Genomic DNA, 22,825 nt, shown 5'->3' with positions numbered 1-22,825 from the left:
ACCCTCCAACAAGAAGTTGTCCATGCATGTCAAAATCAAACAAGATGAATATTTGCAAGAACACTTTGCCAGATTTAAAAACATAGATATTTTTGTTCCACCTTTCTGAGTAGTAATATGAAGCAAGGGATGAAACAGGGATATTTATACTTGCTAAATATGTTTAGCCACAATTATAGAAGATGCTCCACATAAAGAATCCAAATGGAAGAGGGATTATCTATAGATGATGAAGTCCTCTAGATGTTCCTGTTTATGAATGACATTGTGTTGATTGAGTCAAACCATAGAACATTATAGACCCTCCCAAGTGAGACCCACAATCACTTTAAAAGTTCAGCCTAACTATCCTAACAGGAAGAAAAATAAAACCTAAATGCATAAAGAGCATGATATGCAGATAGACAACCCATTGAGCTATTATGTGAATATATAAATGTGTGTATGTGTGTGTGTGTGTGTGTGAGATATGGAAGAAAGAGAGGCTCAGGGGTTGCTAAAGCAGCGTGTGTATGTATACATGTGTACATATGTATATGTGCATATATACATGTGTGCATATATGTATGTATGTGTGTACACACACCCACGCGCGCACACACATATATATGTGTGTATATATATATACACACATATATATGTGTATATATATATATATATATATGACATTAGAGATGAACAATGAATCTAGGAAGGTAATAGACTAGATAGCTTTTGAGAAACCATCTTGGTCCTTTTAACGACCACTAACTCCTCACTGAAACAAAAAAATTACTCTCATAGAATCCCTATCCCCCTTTTCTCCTACTGTTTCTGACTTTTGACCCATGGTCACTTCTACGATCTCATTCCTCCCCTCCAGTTCTTGGGCTGTTGAGCATCACTGCTGAAAGTCAACAAGTTGTTTATTTATCATGGGATCTAGAGCTGTAAGAGACTTTGGAGATTATCTCATTTAATTCCCTCAATTTAAAAATGAAGAAACTGAGGTTCAGAGACTAGTAATATAAGTTAAGTAAATCACAGATTTATGGTCGTATGATTCCAAATATAGTGCTTGCTTTAAAAAACAAAAACAAAAACTACACCATGCTGCTATAAATTTATGGTGCACAATATCATCTAGGCTTTCATTACTGTTCAGAAATCTCTTCATTCAATTATTAATAAATGCCTATTTCATTACTTACAATTATATTTCATATCTTTTCCTTTCTCTTCCTCAAACCCTGAGCCTCATCTCATCCTGACCCCCAACTTCTAGCAGATAACTAAGTATCTTGTTTTACTAGAAGTGAAGACACTCCTCCTCCAAACTGCTTAGCATTTTCTCTTCCTTCCCTCCTATGTCAGAGGAAGAGGTAGCTCTAATTTTTGCAAAAGGAAATCCTTTTACCTCTGCCCTTTATCTCATCCTTCTTTCTCCAGAAGCCATATTCTAGCTATCGTTCTCTCACTCTCATACATTCCCTATTTCTTAATTTCCACTTTCTCTTTTCTAGCTGTCAACATACATGCCCAAGAGTCTGCAGTTCTTTTTTTTGTTTGTTTTCACTGTGTTTTATTCAGTTTGCTCCAAGTGGCCAAATCAATAGTGGTCGGGATCACAAACATTATCTTGATTGGATCAAAAGCCCCATCAGTAAAACCCGAAAACGGCCAATGTTACAGGAGGTGTGAAGAGAGTGCCTGGAGTTGGCTGACATGATAGTGATTGGAAACAGGGAGGCTGCAAGAGGCAGCAGGTGACAGGACAGAGCCCCAGGGGTGCGAGGGTCCTCGCCCCGCTCCAAGGAACCTGGCTGCAAATCCTCCCAAACAGATTGTGGCGGATTCCTTTGGATGCGGGGTGACGTGCCCAGGAGCGCGTGCCCAGGCCTCACACCCTCACTGCTGCACCTGGGTGGTGCCAATGCCAACGGCGCTGGCGTACGCGGTCAAGATGTCCACCACCTGCCTTGTTTCTAGGGTCACGCGCGCTTCGTTCAGCCAGTCCTGGGCCACCCGGCGCGACTCCCCTTTCAGCTGGTTGACGAACTTGGCAGCCAGCTCGAGGTCGCCGTGCTCGATGCTGTACGAGGCGTAGGACAGCAGCGTGAATGTGTCCAGGTCTTCGGGGACCAGCTTGGCTGGGGGCTGGAGCTGCTGCGGCTGGAAGATGAGCAGGGACTGCACGTAGGAGAGGAAGTACTGGTACAGGCTGTTGCGGGTCTTGTCGATCATGGCCACCCTACGTGCCAGCTTCTGCACGTGCTGGAAGCGGGCCCTCAGGGCGTCCTCGCTGTAGATGCCACGCGTCAGGGACTCGGCGGGGATGGCGGCCATCAGGGCCTGGGCAAACTCGTTGTCGGAACAGTTGACACGGATGGCCTCCACCGCCGTGCCCAGGGGGATCGTGGGGCCGTCCGCTGAGGCTGTCTTCAGGCTGTACTTTAGGGCCTCCACCGAAAGCCAGAGTTGGTGGGCCTTGCGGGCCTCCTCCTCAGCCAACACGTGACTTTAGACGGCCTGCTCGATCCCCCGCAGCCGGGCGTAAGCTGTGTTGATGTCCAGAGTGAAGTTGTCCACTTGCTCCTGACTGAGGCGCTTGAACTGCAGCTCCTGCTCTGCCAGCTTCTCAGACAAACCCTGCTCGTATTCGTATTTGAGCTCTTGCTCCTGGATGCGGAGGACGTCCCTCAGGTGGTCAGTGTGGGCAGTGGCCTGTCGGCGGAGCTGGGTCCTCATCTCCGTTTCCATCATATCTCGGACTTCTTCAACTCTTCGGTCCTGCTCCAGCTGTATCTCACTCCGGTGATGCTCCAGTGCTTTGGCCACCGCTGATTCAAATGTCTTCTCATCCTCCACCTTCCGCTTGTCCAGGGCGGCCTCAATGTGCTGCTGTTCTCGGACTTTCTGCTCGGCCAGCTCTCTGTTTAGCTGGTCTATACGGCGATGAGCATGTGCAATGAGGGAGTTGAGATCATCGGTGGACAGCTGCTCAGCTAAGTCTGAGATCTTGAGCCCCTTCCAACCAGGAAGCACGTCTGGGGTGATACTATTCAATTCCCTTTGAAAGTCATCCCGGGCTTGGGCTACCAGTTCATGGTACTGAGTGACAACTTTGGCTTCAGACTGAGCTGCCTGGACCTTTTTGACCATATTATCCACATCAACAATCATGTTCTGAAGATTCTCTTCTGCAGCAGCTATGTGATTCTGGCCCCCCACGAGCCCAGTTCTCTTCTTGGAGTTCTCAATGACACTCTTCGTTTTCTCAAACTCTTCTTTGGCTTTCAGAAGGGCATCAGCAGCTTCATCGACGGCCTTTCTGCGCTCCTTCAAGGCGTCCTCCACTGACCGCCACTGCACTGACTTTCCATTCTCGACCTCTGAGTCATCCATAGCTTTCTTCAGCATGCTTGAGTGAGTGTTGATGGCCTGGATGGCATTGTGCTGAGCGTCAATGGCCTGCAGAGTGATCTGAGCAGCTCAGCTTAGAGACTCAACCAAGCTTTTGGCCAGAGAGTGGACCGCTTTCTCCCGTTCCTCTGTATCCTGGTGAGCCGCAGCCTCTTCTGGGAGTCTCTCTTTTTTAGGAGATGAAGTTTCATATGCAAATTTCTCCTCTGAAATGAAAGGTTTTTGTTTTCCTTCTAGCAGTTCGAGCGGAGGTACTTGGACAAAATCTTCACGATGATCAGCAGGAGATGGGGTGGGCAGATCGTCTTCTGTAGGTGCTTTAGCTGAAGGACTTGGAGTGTCTCCCTTAGGTTTTTGGAGTTTAGAGTCTTTCATTACTTCTGATACATTAGAAATTTTTAGTGGACCAGGCTGAATCGGCTTCTTTGGCAATGGTGCTACCTGGGAAGAACCAAGGACCATCTCAAAGACTTTGTCAGAAAAAGGGATGGTCTTTTCTATACTGTCTCGGAAACGTTGGTCCCACTTGGCATACAGAATAGTTCCACCAATACCACCACCAATGAACAAGAGGCTTACTCCAGCGATTTTGCCTGCAGAAAGCCCAGAATTTCTTGTTGTAGAATATCTACGGCATGGTCTCAAGGGACGGAGTATAAATTTTCTGCAGAGGCAATTCTGGGTGGCGGCGCTCACGCCCGTTAGCTGATAAACCCGCAACATCTCTTCGGGCCGGCAGTACGCGTGTGTGGGGGTGAGCTGCCGCGAGCACGGGAGGGCGTGCGTACATGTTTCCCAGCCGCCCCCCTGCAGTTCTTTTTTTAAAAAAAAAAATGTTCCTTTGGAAATTCTACTCCATCCAGTTAATGTCATATTTCTTTCTCCCATTCATGGGCACTCTTCTCCATCCTCCTTTTACATTAAGGAGAGACAGATAGAGAGATAGATACATAGAAAGATATGCAGATAGATTGATTTTGTTTTTCTATCACCTACATCAGGTCAGCTAGGTGGTGTAGTGAATAGAATGCTGGACCTGGAATCTGGCCTCAGACACTTTATTAGCTGTGTGACCCTGGGCAAGCCACTTAACCCTATTTGTCTTAGTTTCCTTTTCTGTAAAATGAGCTGGAAAAGGGAATGGCAAACCATTCCAGTATCTTTGCCAAGAAACCCTCAAATGGGGTCATGAAGAGTTGGACATGACTGAAGTGACTTAATAATATCACCTTCATCCTCAGATATATTCCTCTCCTTTCCCAGGGAGCTGTCCCTTATAATAAAGATTTTTTTAAAAAAGAGAAAATAACCAGGTTAACAAAATCAACCAATATGTCAACTGAGCTTAATGAAATGTACATTGTCCCACATCCACAGCCCTTCCTCCCTACCTCTACAGAAAGGAAGGAGTTGCATTTCCCCTTTTCTTCTATGGAGATAAGCTTGGCCATTATAGAGATACTGTGTTCAGTGTCATTTTGTTGTTGTTGTTGCTTGTATTTACATTATTATAGTCATTGTGTTTATTGTTTTCCTGGTTCTGATTACTTCAGTGTGCATCAATTCATATAAATCTTCCATAGCCCAACTACTTTAAAAAGTTTTCTATACCCAGAGCCTCTGCTTTCCCATCATACACTCCTTTACCTCTTGTAATCTGGTTTATATTTTCACCACTTAGTGAAACTACCCCGTTAAAGTTCAACAGAGACCAAATATTCAAATCCAATTTTTTAAAAAGTCTGTCTTCTCTCACTTCTCTGTAGCATTTGACACTGTTGATCACCGTGTTCTTTGAGGACAGCTTCTACTTTTTTGGCTTTTGAGACTCCCAAGTCTCTTGGTTTCCCTAACTCTAATGGAGCCTTTTCTATTTATATCTGGCTCTCCTTCCCATTCCAAATCTTTAAGATGGTGATACTCCATGAATCTGTCCTTAGGCCTTTTTTTTATCCTTTTTCTCCACCAATATTATTCATTCCTGTGCCTTCAATTCTTACCTCTAAGCAGATAATTTTCAAATTTCTACCCCTGAGCTCTTTTAAGTACCCCAGACCAACAAGAGATAGTTTTCAGAGTAATAGGAAATGCAATGGCTCTTGGGTCACAAGTTTGGAATGGTAACCTCTGCTCTGCTCCTTTTGAGATGTATGTCTTTGGACTTTGAACTTCAATTTCCTCATTTTAAGATGATAGGATTGGACTACATGATTTCTAAGGTCTCTGTCTGTTCTAAATGTATGATCCTAATCCAACCTCTCGTTTCAGACTCTTCAATCTCCTTCCTCTCTCTTATCCAATCCAGTTGGTATTATTCAATTCAATTCAATTCATCAAATATTTATTAAGTCCCTATAATGGGCAATTAATTCAGACTATTCATCAGAAGGTAAAATACTGAAGCTAAAGTTTAAATACTTTGGCCACAAAATAAGAAGAAGAATTATTGGAAAGGACTCTGATGTTGGCAAAGATTGAAGGCAAAAGGAGAAGGGGCTGGTGGAGGATGAGATGGATGGTGTCATGGAAACAATGAACAAGAGCTTGCACAGACCTCTGGAATTAGTGGAGAATAAAAGGGCCTGACATGCTAAGGTCCATGGAGTCATGAAGAATCAGACATGACAACAATAACAATGAAAAATGGGCAAGGCTCTGGGCCTAAAAGGGCAAATTTGTTTCTGATTTCTAGGAGTTTATATTCTCTCTGAGTTTATTTAATATGTAAACAGACAAGAAAATATAAAGTAACTTTCAGAGGGAAAATATTAATAAATGGGGGGAATTTGGAGGTAAAAACTATATTGAACTTTGAAAGCAGCTTAGGGTCCTAAGAAGCAGAGGTGAGAAACAAATAAAGAGCAGGCATTGGGGGGGGGTACAGCCTGTATAAAGGCACAGGAATGGGGGATGACATGTTGAGTTTGGAGAAAGATGGACAAGAATGTAGATTGCTTGAAGAGGAGTAATGGGAAATGAGGCTCTTTTCTACTTAAAAACTTTCAGGATTATGCTATCCTTCCACTTGCCCAAAGGTTGGGAGAGATATCTGATTTGTTGGGATGTGGTAGGGGGAGGATAAAGGGGTGGCAATTTATCTATGGGAAAGAGATTTAAGGTCACAATCTGCCAAAACACTCCCCAAGTTAATAAAATAAGGCCCTCTTCCACCCATATTATGTTTAAAATGTTATTTTGGTTCAACTGTTTTAAATTTTTTAAATGTCTAATTAGAAATATTACTAATTTCTTTTATTTACATATTTCAAAAATGATTAAACCATTGATGTGTGGTGAAAAAAAGGATAAAACACTCACCACAATAGATCACATTTATATAGGAATTTGCTATAAACAGACTGCTTACTTACAACTATGATATGAGGTAGGCAGTATAAATATCCTTATTTTACAACTTGGAGGCTCAATGAGGTTAAAGCAACTTGCCTAGGATCTTGTTCCTGGCAAGTGATTGAGCTAGAACCTGAATGGAGATCTTTTTACTCCCTGTCCAGTGAATGTTCTTTCCCCTACATCTCACAGAGAGCAAAAGTTAGAACCAAAAGAGGATGCAGGAAGTAAGATTTTTTTTTTCTTACTGCAAGGAAGAACTCTACCACTCAGAACTATTTTAAAATGGAAAAAGTTGCTTTGTCAGTGAATAAGTTGTCCTTTGAAAGAGGTGGCCAAGCAGAGGTTGGATTCTCAGAGATACAGAGGGTATTCCTGAATCACCCAAGTGAGGTTGTCTTAATTGGCTGGTAAGGTCCCTTCCAATCCTTCCTGAGATTCTCTGATCTAATGATTAGGAACCCATTTATGCAGCAATCTACTCCTTTTTGCAATTTCTCACAATACTTTTGAAAAACAGATAGGTCAGGGATATAATTATCCACATAATAGTCTAACTTTCCATGACTTCACTAGAAGACATCTAAGAAGTAATTTTATACACTATTACCTTGACATTCCTCCTGCTTCATGATGTTCTGTGAAAATTAAATATGCACAGATTGATAAACCAAGGAATAAATGTTTAGGGACCTGTTAAATTTTTTAAAATGAACCATCGACTGAATTCCAAAGACTTCAAGGTTCTACTGTGTAAGAATGACACTGCTGCTTCAAAGGGTTAATGTGATTCTCATAACAATCTTGGGTTTTCAGTCAATTTAAATAAAACTGTTCCCTTTTGAAAATCACAAGCACAGCATGAGGAGAAGTGATCCTCAGTGTATATTTTTCTCTAAATGTGAACAAAGGAGAAGCAAAGTTCATGTCATGTTTTAAATATTTCCTATCTGATAACCAGCCAGTATTTTTAATGAAACCCTTTTTTTCTTTTTCTCCCCACTACTTTCATTAATATATGGATTTTTTCTGCCTCCTATTTGCAGTATAGTCAATGTTTGACTTGCAAAGGACTGATATTTGAAGTTCCAAGCATTGGGGATGGTTTTCTGGAGAAGTTCTAGAGAACAGAACTAGGAAAAAGTGAAAGGCAATGAAAGGGAGGAGGAGTGGAGGGAGAAGGAATGGGAAGGAATAAGAAAAAAGGACTAAGGGGAGAAGTAGCAAGAGAGAAAAGAATAAAAAAAGAATAAAGGCCAATTGGAAGTAAAGGCAAAGAAAGATAAACACGAGAGAAAGAAATAGGATGGTAGGAAAAGAAGGAAGAGAATAGGAAAATGGAGTAAGTTGTTCTTGGTATACTTTGGGAGAGAGGAAGTAGCTCCTTGGATCAGGGTCCTGAATGTATCACCTGGTTCAAGAGTCTAGGTGATGGAGTTTTTGAGGATAAGATTTAGAATTCCCAAGGGGGAAAATAAGAGAGAAAATAAGTGGTAATTCAACCCCTTCACAACCTCCATGTCTCCAGGCTTCCCTATCACCCAAACATATGTAGTTTCCTTGTATACCACCCCCAAACCTCTGAGTTCCAACTCTATCCTTCATCTCTTTAGAGGCTGTGACAGGGAGGTGCTGGCAGGAGATGTGTTTCCAGAATCAATGCATTTTCTCTTTGCCATATATTATGAAACACCTTTTCTCTTACAAATAATATATTAAGGGGTGAGTAGGCAAGCTCATTAAAGCTGAATGACCTCATGCAGCAGAAATGCTATACATTTGCAATGATTTCACTTTCAGAATATTATGGGTATAATCATGCAAAACATCTTTTTTGGGGGGTCTATTCTTTGTTGCCTCAGGCTATCTCAGTTTTAGACAGGCTTCTATTTTCCCCCGACTTTCTCTGAATCTTTCATACCTAAAACAGTCTATGCTAGCTACGTCCATGTTCCATACCTATTTATTTGGACCCTACTGCCTACAAACATGCCCTTCTCCCTCCCCTCCCCTCCCCCCTCTTCAACAGCTTTAACTTGATCTGTCCTTCTCAGTTAATTATTGTCCCATATCTCTCTCTTCTGCCTTTTGTGAATAAATTCCTTGAGATCATCTAAAATAGGTGCTTGCACTACCTTTCATCTCTCTCTTTAACTCTCAACAATTTAACTCCCAGCTTCATCAATGAATCAAAAGCGTTCTCTCCAAAGTTACCAGTGGTCTCTTAATCACCAAATCCAATGGCTTTTTCACAATCCTCATTCTTCTTGACCTCTCTGAAACCTTTGAGGCTGTCAGCCATCCTTTTCTTTTTTGAAACTCTCTCCTCTCTAGGTTTTTGGGACATGACTCTCTCCTGGTTCTGCATCTACCTATTTGACTACTCCTTAGTGCCTTGCTTCATCTTTATTCAGGTAACACATACCATGGGTATCCCTTAGGGACACTCACAGTGCTCTATCCTGAACTCTCTTCTCTTCTCCCTCTATACTATTTTATGACCAGACATTCTGCAGAAATCCTAAACTCAACATATCCAAAACCGAACTCATTATCTTTCTTCCCCCAAACCTCCCCCTTTTTAAACTTCTCTAGCACCACTGAAGGCACCATCATCCTTTTAATCCCTTAGGTTCTCAACCTAGGTATCATCCCTGACTCCTCACTCTCAACCCCCACCCCATGTCCAATCTATTTCAAGGGCCTGTCAATTTCATCTTTATAACATTTCTTGAATGTATCCCCTTCTCTCCTCTGATCTTGTCACCACTATTGCAGGACCTCATGTCCTCATGCCTGCACTATTGCAATAACTGGTTGGTCAGCCTGCCTGCCACAAGCCTCAACCCATTCTAGTTCATCTTCCACTGAGCTCTAAGTTTTTCCTAAATTTTAAAAAACTTTTCCTAAAGTGCAGTTTCAATTATGTTTCTCATCTCCACCCCCAACTTGAACTCCAGAAGCTTGCTATCATGTCCAGCATAAAAAATAAAACCCTCTGTTTGGTGTTTAAAGACCTTTATTACTGAGCCCAAACCACACCTTAATTGTCTTATTACACCCATGCAGCATTCAGTGTCACTGGCCTCCTTGCTTTTCCTAGAGCAAGATGCTCTATCTTGCAAGTCCAGGCATTTTCACTGGCATGGAGCGTTCTCCCTCATCTCTACCTACTGGATTCCTAGAAGTCCCAATTAAAATCCCACCTTCTACAGGAACTTTTCCCCAAGCTCTCTCTCTCTTTTTTTTTGGTGAGGCAATTAGGGTTAAGTGACTTGCCTAAGGTCACACAGCTAGTAGGTGTTAAGTGTCGGAGGCCGAATTTGAACTCAGGTCCTCCTGAATCCAGGGCCGGTGCTTCATCCACTGAACCACCTACCTGCCCCTCCCCAAGCCCTCTTAATTCTAGTGCCTTCCCTATGTGGATTAGTACCTATTTAGTATGTATATAGTGTACTTTTACACAGCTGTTCACATGCGCTCTCTCCTATTAGATTGTGAGTTTCTTGGGGGGCAGAGACTATCTTTTGCCTTCATTTGTGCCTCAAAACACTTAGCACAGCGCCTGGCACTTAGTAAGTCCTTAATAAATGTTCAGTGATGTCTGGCCAGCCCTTAGCCTCTCCCTGCTTTAGGCACCAGAAATGGAGAACCAATCAGAAGCAGAAGAGCAAGAACCTGTTTCTTCCTACAAAAACCACGTTCCTCCCTTGCATCAATGAGTTGCCCCAGTATAGACTTGAGGAAGGACTCAGGTATAATGGGGAGCTTAAAAAGCTAGAGAGAAATGTCATCATTTCCTTCCTTTTTCCTTCTTGAGCCTGAAGGTTATCATATTTGGGGTAGGGAAGTACCCTGATTGTAGTATACTGTATTAGTATCCCTACTTCACAAAGCTGAGGCTCAGCAAGTTTATATAATTTGCTTGTGATCCTGGGACTAGTGAATGGAAGAGCCAGGACTCCAAACTTGGCTTTCATATTCCATGTCTAGTAAGTGTTCTTTTTATTCTAATTCATAGTGAAACAAACCAGGACCAATAACTTATCTCTGGAAGCTTGATTTGGATGTGTCAGTGGCCCTGGTTTGGAGATGTCTGCTTGCTTCTCTGTCTGCATTTTCCTTTTGCTGTCCCTGCCATCCTTGATTGTCTCCTTAATCCTTTCTTTGTGTGAATTAAAATGGGCTATAAAAAAGGGTTAGGGGGTAGCTAGGTGGCTCAGTGGATGGAACACCGGGCCTGTATTCAGGAAGATTCATCTTCCTGAGTTCAAATCTGGCCTCAAACACATAAACTGTGCTGGCCCTGGGCAAGTCACTTAACCCTGTCTGCTTCAGTTTCCTCATCTATAAAATGACCTTGAGAAGGAAATGGCAAATCACTCTTTGCCAAGAAAACTCTAAATGGAGTCATGAAAAGTTGGATATGACTGAAACAACTCAACAACAATTTTAAAAAGGGTCTCAGCTTTAAGCATTACTAGCCTATCTGATTCTTTTATGATATGTCCTTTAAGCCAGTTTTCTGAATATGTGTGTGTGTGTGTATGAGAGAGAGAGAGAGAGAGAGAGAGAGAGAGAGAGAGAGAGAGAGAGACAGACAGACTCTCAGGGGTTGCTAAGCAATGTCCCAAATTATTGGATATTTTTGCATACATCTTTATTTTGGGGGTGGGGCAATGAGGGTTAAGTGACTTGTCCACGGTCACACAGCTACTAAGTGTCAAATTCTGAGGCCAGATTTGAACTTAGGTCCTCCTGAATCTAGGGCCGTTGCTTTATCCGCTGCACCACCTAGCTGTCCTTTAGCATATATCTTTGTAAATACATCCACTTTAAATCAAAATAAACAAAATTGAGACTAATGAGGAAAATTTGCTTCAATTGTCAGTGAATGACCCACATTGATGATTACTGAATTATGGATAGTGACTAAAAAAGAAATACAAGTTACAATATCATCAGTGACATTGTTTTAAGAAACTTTGCTCCAAAAAGCCAATTGCATCCATATCAATATATTTTTGTACTTGGCTGTACCAGTGATCATAACCACATATAAAGCACTTCCTGAGGAACTCCTTCCACCAATGCAAATTCATTACTGTTTGGTAACTTAGTGTAAGAAAGGTTCCCAGGGCACTGAGAAAATAAGTGACTTGTCTAGGGTCAAACAGTCAAGTCTTTCTGACTCCAAGGCTAGTTTTCTATTCACTATGATAGACTGGGTCTCCTCCAGATATTATTATTATGGTCATTAAAATATATAATTATGGTCATTTTTGTAAATTGTAAAAATAAAATTATAAGGAATTTTATCAAAATCTGTTTATTATTTTATTGTAGGTTTATGATTTGTTTATATAATTATAACAAGTTATAAATTTTATTTGGATAAAACACAAGTGAAAACAATTATCCATGTAAATTGTTTTCTGAAATGTGGGAGAGCACAATTTTATTTTGTTACAAAAGTTCAGGGGGCACATCACTAAATAATATTTGAAAACCATTGGCATGAGTCCCAGTGTTGCAAGGAATTGTGAGAGTGGGTTTATTATAGACCTAGGAACTTAATTGCCCTTTATAAGATAAAAATTACTTTTATGGGAAAATACATGTTTGGTTCTAAGTAACCAATTTAAAAATAAACTTCTGGAGCAACACCTGTTTATAAATTGGGAAATACCTGGATCCCAACTCTAACACTTAATTGCTTTGTGACCTTGAGTAAATAACTTTTACCTTTTCAAGTCTTATTTTCTACCTGGAGCTACCTACCTCACATAGTTGTGGTAAGGAGAGAGATTTCTAAACCACAAAATGAAGAGATTAGTAGAAAGGGAGTAGAAACATTCTGTCAAGAACAGACATTTTTCCCATGCTCTTGATACAACCAGGTGCACAAAAGTTTGCTCTATGTCTCTTTCCTCATTGCAGCAGGGTTTTTCTTCTTTTTTTCCCCAGCCTACTTCCAGGGCCAATTAGCAGGGTTCCTGATAAATAGTTAGGAATGTCAGCTACTATATTAAGGGAAATGATAGAACTCTTCACACTTTTTTTTTGTTTGTTTGTTTGGCTCCAGGCATGGGAATAAATAAGCAACTCTCTCCACTGGGTATAAAGACGAGGGAATAAATTAATAACTCTCCATTAGATATAAAGAGTAGTGGGAAATCTAATCATTAGAATAAGGGAAGTGGGAAATAAGCCTTTATTAAAGACCTATGCATCAGGCATTGCACTAAGCATTTTACAAACATCTCATTTGAGCTTCATGAGAACTCTGGGAGGTAGATATTATTATACCCATTTTACAGTTGAGGAAACTGAGGCAGAGAGATAAAGTGACTTGACATAGATCACACATTCAGGAAGTGTCAGAGGCTGAATTTGAACTCAGAGCTTCCTGACTACAGGCCCTATACTATAGACACTCCACTATCCAGTTGGCTATACAAATCCACCAATTGTTACCAGTTGAAATCATATAAATACACAAGCAACATTTTTAAAAGAAGGACTTTCAATAATATGGAAAGAACCTCTGAAATGATGCTGTTTTTTCATTTTACTTCCTTTTTTTGTGAGACAATTGGGGTTAAGTGACTTGCCCAGTGTCACACAGCTAGTGAGTGTCAAGGGTCTGAGGCTGGATTTGAATTCAGATCCTCCTGAATCAAGGGCTGATGCTCTATCCACTGCACCACCTAGCTGCCCCATGCAACTTCCTTTTCATAAAATATAGTTTTTGAATGACCAGAACATTTTCTGAAAGGTAAATTGATTTGTTGTTTACTCTTGTCCTACTTTTTGTGACCCTGTGGACCAAAATGTCCATGGGATTCTCTAGGCAAAGATATTGGAGTGGTTTGCCAATTCCTTCTCTAGCGGATTAAGGCAAACAGAGGTTAATTGACTTGCTAGGGTCATATAGCTAGTAAGTGTCTGAGGTCAGGTTCTAACTTCAGTCTTCCTGACTCTAGGCCCAGCACTCTCTACTGTACCACCTAGCTGCAAAGTCACCTAACCCCTATTTGCCTCAGTTTCTCATCTGTAAAATGAGGACACGCTGGAAAAGGAAATGATTTTCTTTGTCAAAAAAATCCTATGGACAAAAATCCTACATGGGATCATGTAGTGTTAGACAGAACAACACTTAACACCAAGAACTTCAGGGACCAAAGACTATGACAAAATCCATAATTGCCATACCTATTGCACAATTGTTTATTTGGATATGCTCCGTGGATCTTTGTTTTAATTGATGGAATCTTTGTTATTGTTGTTTTGGTAAAGCAATTGGGGTTAAGTGTCTTGACCAGGGTCACACAGCTAGTAGGTGTCAAGTGTCTGAGGTTAGATTTGAACCCAGGTCCTCCTGAATCCAGGGCCAGTGCTCTATTCACTGCGCCACCTAGGTGCCCCGATGGAATCTTTGTACCCCAATCTACCCCTTTTCATCTTGGGGTATACTTATCCCTATATTTCTCTAACTTTTCCATGGCAAATCATTTAGCCTCTCTAGATATTAGGTTTTTTTTTTCATAAGTAAAATTAGAAGCATAGACCTGATGATTCTTAAGGTCCTTTCAAATCTGAAAATCTAAAATCTATGATGTGGGACAAAGAGCTAAGAAACACAGCTTTGCTATAGGTTTAAGACCCTGTAGGCACAGCTTCTATTTTAAGGAGTGAATATCAATGTTTAGTCTGTAGTGCTGATTTGGTGACTCCTCCTATCCAAGTGCTATAACTTAACTTCTTTCAGTGCCCACCCCAAGGAAACCCCCCACATTTCAGTCTGTATTTGTAGATTCAAAGGTTTACATAAACTTTGAAAGGCTGAAGCTTGGAGTCTGACTGCAGATCATCTAGTTTGTCAGCAAATTTCAAGCAGAAGCTTAACTATCACAGAATGACATTGAAAATTCGGGAACTCTATTATGTAATCTCTTTATTTTGTTAAAAAAAATGTTGCAAGAAAACATGCTGTTCTTGTTTATTTTATTTTCAAGTCCTGGAATTTTTCAATAATGATACTTCTAAATTGTAGTGTTCCCTGAATCTTCCCCTCTCAAACCCCAAATAAAACACTTTGGGTCTCTGCTTGTAGCGCAAACATTTCTTTTACCACAAGTTGATTGGTATAGATCCTATGTGCTTGGGGTTATTTTGGGAAGTGATCTTTACTGATTCTGCTGGGTTTGGTTTTGCTTTGTGGAGTTTCTCAATCTTCTTCCCTTGTCTATGGTCCAAGTGGATAGAGAACGGTTTTGCCACCCACATTTCCTGATGTTCACATAGAAAGGCAATTACCCTCTTCCCCAAATTTGCCTTCTAGAGAATTTCAACATAAAATACACAACTTTCTCCCTTCCCCAATACTCTCTCAATCTGAGCTATCAGGCAATCTTTCGCATTCATCCATTAGACCCACCCATGTTGTGGGTGCCCACTTCTGCACATAAGGAAATGGGGCAGGGAGAGAGAAGAGTGAGATCAATCCTGGCTCAGTAAATCCCTCTGCTGTGGAGGTACTGCTGGCTGTGTGTGGGTCTATATGTTGGAGTATACACCTGACCCAGGGTGGTTCAGATCTCTGACCACGCTCCTGGAGAACCACTTGTGGCTGGGCAGGGGATTTAGGAGGAGTTTCAATTTTCAACCACCACCCTAGAATGATCTCAGTGGACAAAAGAACCTGGTCAAGGGTTATGTGTTCATCCTCTCCAACCCCCTCTTTGGGACCCTCTTATTCTCAGTGGGGAGCCAGCCGGGCCTCACATCCAGAGCTGCTTGAGCTAGCTGTGTCGCTGTCTGTTACTCCTCTGTGTCTGTCTGTCTCTGTCTCCTCTACTCTCTCCTCCTCCTCTTCCCTTCCGTTCCCCTCTCCATCTCCCCCTCCCTCTCCTTTTCCTGCTTCCCTCTATCCTCCTTCCCTTTCTCCAATTCCCTTTCCCTTCTTTCCCACCTCCCCAGTGCTCTAGCTCCCACCCCCTCTCACCCTGGACAATCCCCCCTGCCCTCGGGCTGGCTCTTAGCAGGGCCGGGGAGCAGAGCTGGGCCCGAAGGGACAGCTTACCAGCAGCAGCGAGGCCCAGCAGGAGCAGCAGGGTGGGAAGTGTGGCGACCGCGGCTGTGGACATGGCTGCGAGTGGGGTGTGCTGGTCCCCAGGGGTGGACTGCGAGCCTCCCCTGCAGCCTGGGGGAGGGGATGGAATTGGGGAAGGTGGGGAGCGGTGTTTGGCTGCCCCTCTCAGAAGTCCGGAACTCGTTTCCACAGCCCACCCCGGACCATGACCCCCACCTTAGTCACTGCCACTGGTGGAGACAGAGACACTGGGGGGGAGGGGGGCGGGGGGCGGGAATAGGGCCCCTTGCGAGGTGGGAAGAGCCTTGGCAAAGACCCCGTTCCTAGTCCCACGGAAAAGCACCAGCGCCGGGGCTGGCTGGCTCTGCTCCCTGTAGCTTCCTTTGGCTCACAGAGGTCGCCAAGCACCTCCTTTCTCAGGACCCCTGGGAAGACAGAAAGCTCGGGGACCGGCCCCTTACACCTCCTCCCAGTGGGGAGCTGGGAACTGCCCTCTTTTCGCTCTTCCCTTTTGGTTTTGCTTTGATCTCTGAGGACGGTGTAGTAGGAGTGATTTAGGGGGCCCGGTCCAATCCTCACTTCCGGTGGTTAAGAAAATTGAGCCCAGTTTCAGCTGCCATTCTGACCCACTGCTCTTCTAAATTAATGGACCCAACAGAGGCAAACATTCCGTTAAGAAGTAAGAAACGGAACCATAGAATATTCTAGCCATATTCGAGCCACACATTCAATGTCATTCAACTTAGTGCAAGGCACTGCCCTCAGTGCTGGGGTTGCGAGTACTCCCTGCCCTCAAAGAACCTTCGTTTTACTGAAGTATCAGTGCTGAAAGAGACTTTGGAGATCCTCTGGCTCAACTCCCTCATTTTACAGACTGAATTAAATCCAAGAGATCTTTAAATCACCTAGTGTGTTGCAATGCACTGTGCTAGGTGCAAGATGGAAAGCTGCAGTGGTAGTTGTCATTATTTTTGCCATTTTCTTTCTTGTTATTGTATTTTGCATATTTATGCTTCATTGCCTGTAGGCTTGACAAATCATTGGAGTCTCATAACTCTAGAACCAAGTCTTTTAATCTGGTGTTCTTAACAAGGGGTCCTCTAGATGGATTTCAAGGGGTCCATGAACTGGGATAGTGAAAAATGGCATCATTATTTTCAATAATCTTTGGTTTCTTTTTAAGTCATATGCATATTATATATATGATTTAAATATTTATTTACATATAAATATTATATATATATATCCATTTAAAGATATTATTCTGAAGAGGAATCCATAGGCTTCATCAGCTTGCCAAAAGGAGTGCATAAATAAGTTTAAGAACCCCTGGTCTAGGACATCTCATTCAAATGAAGACTATCTTTCCTATCTGTGTTCCCTTTTGTTTCTCCTCCAGGCTGCCAGCGGCATAGTAAAAACCAAGTCTACCATCTCTTGGAAACCTTTACCTTTTAATTTTATGTTCTCAATTGGCAATGGCTTTGTCAGTTTTATTTATTTACACATTTTATAAGCTCTCTCTGTGACCCTTTAATGTTTGACCTTGCTGGTTATGCAACCAAAGCCAGTTCCTCGTTCACATTTGTAAATAATATTCTCCAAAGTGATTATTACCTATTATCATCAACTTTAACTCTCCCCCCCAAGAGAATTAGATTTACAGAGGGTTTTTTTTTAAAAATATTTATTTTGAACACACTTTTCTTTTTAAATTTTGAGTTTCAAATTCTCTCCTTCTCTCTTGCCACATTGCATACCTACTGAGAAGGCAAACAATGTGATATCAATTATACACGTGAAATCAGGCAAAACATTTCCATTATAGCCATTTTTTTAAAGGAAAAAAATTAAAAAGTAAGAAAACTATGCTTCCATTTGCACCCAGAATTCATCAGTTCTCTTTCTGGAGGTGGATAGCTTTTTTTTTTCATCATGAGTCCTTTGGAAATGTCTTGGATTATTGTATTGATCAGAGTAGCCACGTCTTTCATAGTTGGTCATCATTTCAATATTGCTGTTATTGTGCATGATGATTTATTTCTTCTCACTTCACTTTATATCAGTTCACATAGGTCTTGCTATGCTTTTTTTCCCCAGACCAATGAGGGTTAAATGACTTGCCCAGGGGCACACAGCTAGTAAGTGTCAAGTGTCTGAGGTCAGATTTGAACTCAGGTCCTCCTGAATCCAGGGCTGGTGCTTTATCTACTGTGCCACCTAACTGGTCTTTGCCATGTGTTTCTTTTCTTTTTTTGCCATGCTTTTCTGAAACCACCCTCCTCATCACTTTTTATAGTATAATAGTGCTCCATTACATTCATATGTGACAACTTGTTCAGCCATTCCCCATTTGATGAGCACCCCCTTGATTTCCAATCCTTTGCCACCACAAAAAGAGCTGCTATAAATATTTTTGTACATATCAGTCCTTTTTCTTTGATCTCTTAGGGATACAGACTTAGTAGTGGTATTGCTGGGTCAAAGCATATGCACAGTTTTATAGCCTTTTTTTGGTCTAGTTCCAACTTGTTCTCCAGAATGGTTGGACCAGTTCATTACTCTACCAACAATTCATTAGTGTATTCATTGTTCCTCATCTTCTCCAGCATTGGCCCTTTCTGATGTATGTGAGGTGATACTTCAGAGTTGTTTTAATTTTTATTTTTCTAATCAGTAGTGATTTAGAGCATTTTTTTCATATGATTATAGATAACATTTGATTTCTTCTTCAGAAAACTACCCGTTCATATCCTTTGATCATTTATCAATTGGGAAATAGCTCTTATTTTTATAAATTTAACTCAGTTCTATATTCAGTATGTATTTGAGAAATGAAGTCTTTATCAGAGAAACTTGCTGTAATAGTTTTTTATATTACTTCATTGTCTATGATACATATTATCAAAATGTCATTTCCCTGATTATTTTTAAAAATTGGTTCTGTTTTTGCTTCTGCTTTGTCTGAGATCATGATTGTTACTCTTGCTTTTTTTTTTTTTACTTAAGCCAAAGCAGATTAGATTCTGCTCCAACCCTTCATTTTAACTCTGTGCGTGTCTTTATATTTCAAGTGTGTCTTTTGTAAACAACATACTGTTGGATTCTGGTTTCTAATTTATTCTGTTATTTGCTTCCATTTTATGAGTAAGCTCATCCCACTAACATTCACAGTTATGCTTACTATATATTCTGCTTCATCTCATTTTCTTCTGTTAAGTGACTTGCCCAGGGTCACATAGCTAGTTAAGTGTCAAGTGTTTGAGGCTGGATTTGAACTCAGGTCCTCCTGAATCCAAGGCCAGAGCTTTATCCACTGTGCCACCTAGCTGCCCCTCTACTCTCTTTTTATCCTGCCCATCTCAGAAATCTATTTTGCTTCTTACCACTGCCTCCCTTAATCTGTTCTTCCCTTTGTGGTTCTCCCCTGCCCTTTTTCTTATGTGCTTCTGCTATTTTTCCCCTATTGGGAAAATTATATTTCTATAACCAACTGAGTGTTTATATTATCCTTCTCTGAGCCAATTCTCATGACAGTGAAGTTCAAGCATTGCCTGCCAACTCCCTCTGTTCCCCACTCAGTTGTAAAAGCTCTTCCTTGCATTCCTCCTTCATGTGAGAAAAATTTCCCCATTCTACCTCTTCCCCTTTTCCCCAGTACATCCCTCTATCTCCCCCAACATTTTTGGAGTGATCATCCCAACATAATAGACTCATACATACTCATTCCCCCTGTCTATGTAAATTCATTTTAACTGCCTTAACAATAATAATAAAGTTCTTAGGAGCTACATGTATCATCTTCCTATAAAGGATACTATAAACAGTTTAACTTTATTGAACCCCTTATGATTACTCTTTCATGCTTACCTTTTTATGCTTCTCTTGAGTCTTCTATTTGAATGTCAAATTTTCTATTCAGCTCTGGTCTTTTCATCAAGAATGATCAAAAGTCCTCCATTTCACTAAATATCTATTTTTTCCCCTTAAGGATTATACCCAGTTTTGCTGGGTAGGTGATTTCTTTGTTCTAATATTAGCTTCTTTGCCTTCTGGAATACCAATGTTCCTTTAACATTGTGGCTGCTAAATATTGTGTTGTACTGACTGTGGCTCCATGATATTTTAATTGTTTTTGGCTGTTTCAAGTATTGTCTCTTTGACATGGGAGCTCTGGAATTTGCTTATAATATTCCTGGAATTTTTTCATTTGGAGATTTCTTTCAGAAGGTGATCAGTAGATTCTTTTTCTTTCTTTCTTTTTTTTTTTTTTTGCGGGGCAATTAGGGGTTAAGTGATTTGTCCAGGGTCACACAGCTATCAAGTGTCAAGTGTCTGAGGCTGGCTTTGAACTCAGGTTCTTCTGAATCCAGGGCCAGTGCTTTATCCACTGCGCCACCTAGCTGCCTCTAGATTCTTTTTTTTTAAAAGAATAAAATAACATTTTATTCAGGCACTAGAGAAAGGAAACAAAGAGAGAAGTCCTTGGACTTCTTCTCATGGGGAGAAGGCATAGCACAGAGGCATGGCTCTCTGATATACCTTTCTTCCAGTACATTCTTTAAATTTCTATTTTTCCTTCTGGATCAAAGATATTAGGGCATTTTTCCTTGATAATTTCTATAAATATTATGTCTCTTTCTTTGATTGTGACTTCCAGCTAGTCCAATAGTCCTAAATTATCTCTCCTGGATCTATTTTCCAGGACAATTGTTTTTCTGATGAGGTCTTTCAAATGTTTTTCTATGTTTTCATTGTTTTGACTTTTGTTTTGTTTGTTTGTTTGTTTTGCAGGGCAATGAGGGTTAAGTGACTTGCCCAGGGTTACACAGCTAGTAAGTGTCAAGTGTATGAGGCCCGATTTGAACTCAGGTCCTTCTGAATCCAGGGCCAATGCTTTATCCACTGAGCCACTTAGCTGCCCCCTTGTTTTGTTTCTTGATGTCTCATTGAGTCATTAACTTTCACTTACCCAATGCTAATTTTTAAGGGATTATCTTCTTCAGTGAAATTGTGTATCTCTTTCTCCATTTGGCCAACTCTGCTTTTTAAGAAGTTCTTTTATTTGGTGAATTTTTCTGCCTCTTTTGCCAGTAGGCCAGTTCTGTTTTTAAGGTCATATTTTCTTCAGTACCCTTTTACCAAGTTGTTAATTCTCTTTTCATAATTTTCATTTATCATTTTCATATTTTTTTGCAAGTTTCCTGTACCACTCATCTTTTCTTTAACTTTTCAAGGAATTTTGTTGGGCTTGGGTCAAGTAGTATTTTTCTTTGAGGCTTTTTTTGGTAGCTGTTTTCACAAGGTGGTCTTTTTCTGTATTTATGTCTTGGTTGTCCCTGCCACCAGAATGTTTTTTAATGGTCAAATTCTTTTGTTGTTTTTGTTGTTTGCTCATTTCCCCAGTCTATTTCTTTTACTTTGAACTTTATGTTAAAATTGGGCTCTGCTCACCTAGGCATGGAAGGCACTATGCCAAATTTTAGGCTTTTTCATGCTGTTGTTTTCAGAGCTAGTTCTAGGGATTTGCAAGTGTGATTCTGGGATAGGTATAGTCACTGCTCTCCTGGTCTATGTTCTGGTCTTTATCAAGGAAGCTTCCCATGCTTTGAAGCTGCATACACTAATGCTCTTCTCTACTTTGGTACTGTGACCAGGGCCCCTGCTCCCTTGAGACTGACCACCAGTGCTCTTCCCCTCTCTGGAACTTTAACCTAGAACTGTGTATGGGCAATAGAGTTGCCAATCACCAGCTGTACCCAATTCCAGCAAAGAGTTCCTTGTAATCTCTTTGTGAGCAGTTGTCTAACCTCTCACTGTATCTGGGCTGAGAGCTTCTGCTGCTGCTGCTGCATATGTACCAGACCTCCTTACCTCTTAAGTTTTCTTAGGCCAGAAAAATATCTCACCCCAACTTTTTGTTAGCTTTGCCACTCCAAAATTTGATTTGAGGCATTGTTTTAAAGTTATTTGGAGGGGAATGTTGGGAGAGTTCAGCTTAATTTTTGTTCAGTAATTTTTCAATCATGTCTAACTCTTTGTGACCCCATTACGGGTTTTCTTGGCAGAGATATGGGAGTCATTTGCCATTTCCTTCTGCAGGTCATTTTACAGATGAGGAAACTGAGACAAACAGGGTTAAGTGATTTGCTCAGGGCCACAAAACCAGTAAATATCTGAGGTCAGATTTGAACTCAGAAAGATGAGTCTTCTTGATTTCAGGCCTGCTACTCTATCCACTGTGCTAACTAGCTGCCCTATTCAGTTGGGTGGCTGCTCCTAATATGCCATCTTGACTGCCTCCCAAAGTGGCATTATTTTCTAAAGATTAGTAGTTGATATTTTGAGTGACCTATGATTTTTATCCAGTTGAATATGACTCATGCCTCATCGTGGCATGGTGGAGATCCTGAGTTCTTAACAGCAATGCTGGCAAAGTTCAGGTCTTATCAAATCGTGGCAGGTCTTATTAAGCTAGAAAGTCTTTAAATATTGGCCCAGTGATACCTTATGGATCTAATTAGTACAAAAAGGATAAAGACCAGAAAGGTGACCACTCAGCAATGAAATTTTTGTCTATAGCAATCAATGAAATAAGTAAAAACCATAGATACTACCTCCCTTTTGCTACCTTCATAATAATAGTGATGACTTGGTACAATTGGCAGTAGGGAGAGAGAATCAAGACAAGAAAAAGTAAAAGAAGATGGATTTCTTCTTCAAGTAATAACTCTTATAAATTCTCCCACTCCCTTTTTCATATCTCTGGAATGCTGAAAATATCTGTGATCTCATTGATTCAGGTTGCCCCCAACAATTCAGTAACAGGTAGATGAGTCAGTTTAGGACCTTGAAGGGTTTGGTCTTGTCCCTTTGATCTGTTCTTCACTCAATGGGGCCACTTGGGGAATGAACCAGCTGTTGTGGTAGGTGCCACCCTTTTATGAAGGACCTGAATCTATCCCTGATAATCTTACT

The 22,825-nt window shown here is 41.1% G+C and overlaps 2 protein-coding genes across 2 annotated transcripts in view; both read right to left on the bottom strand.

Annotated features, from left to right (window-relative positions):
* Positions 1-16,400, bottom strand: part of CD302 (CD302 molecule) — a 59,292-nt gene extending 42,892 nt beyond the window's left edge. The window contains exon 1 of the mRNA XM_043994959.1: positions 15,839-16,400. Coding sequence (XP_043850894.1) covers positions 15,839-15,902 — 64 coding nt within the window. The 5' untranslated portion in view covers positions 15,903-16,400. The remainder of the gene's footprint in view (positions 1-15,838) is intronic.
* Positions 1,873-4,187, bottom strand: LOC122748905 (MICOS complex subunit MIC60-like). The gene is given in 1 exon segment (XM_043994958.1): positions 1,873-4,187. A coding segment is annotated over 1 exon segment (2,238 nt). The 5' UTR covers positions 4,126-4,187; the 3' UTR covers positions 1,873-1,887.
* Positions 16,401-22,825: the final 6,425 nt, after the last annotated feature.

The sequence above is a fragment of the Dromiciops gliroides genome, chromosome 3 (genome assembly GCF_019393635.1).
Source record: "Dromiciops gliroides isolate mDroGli1 chromosome 3, mDroGli1.pri, whole genome shotgun sequence".
Classification (NCBI taxonomy): domain Eukaryota; kingdom Metazoa; phylum Chordata; class Mammalia; order Microbiotheria; family Microbiotheriidae; genus Dromiciops; species Dromiciops gliroides.
The sequence above is the reverse complement of the archived record's forward strand: the minus strand, read 5'-3'. Positions and strand labels throughout refer to the sequence as shown.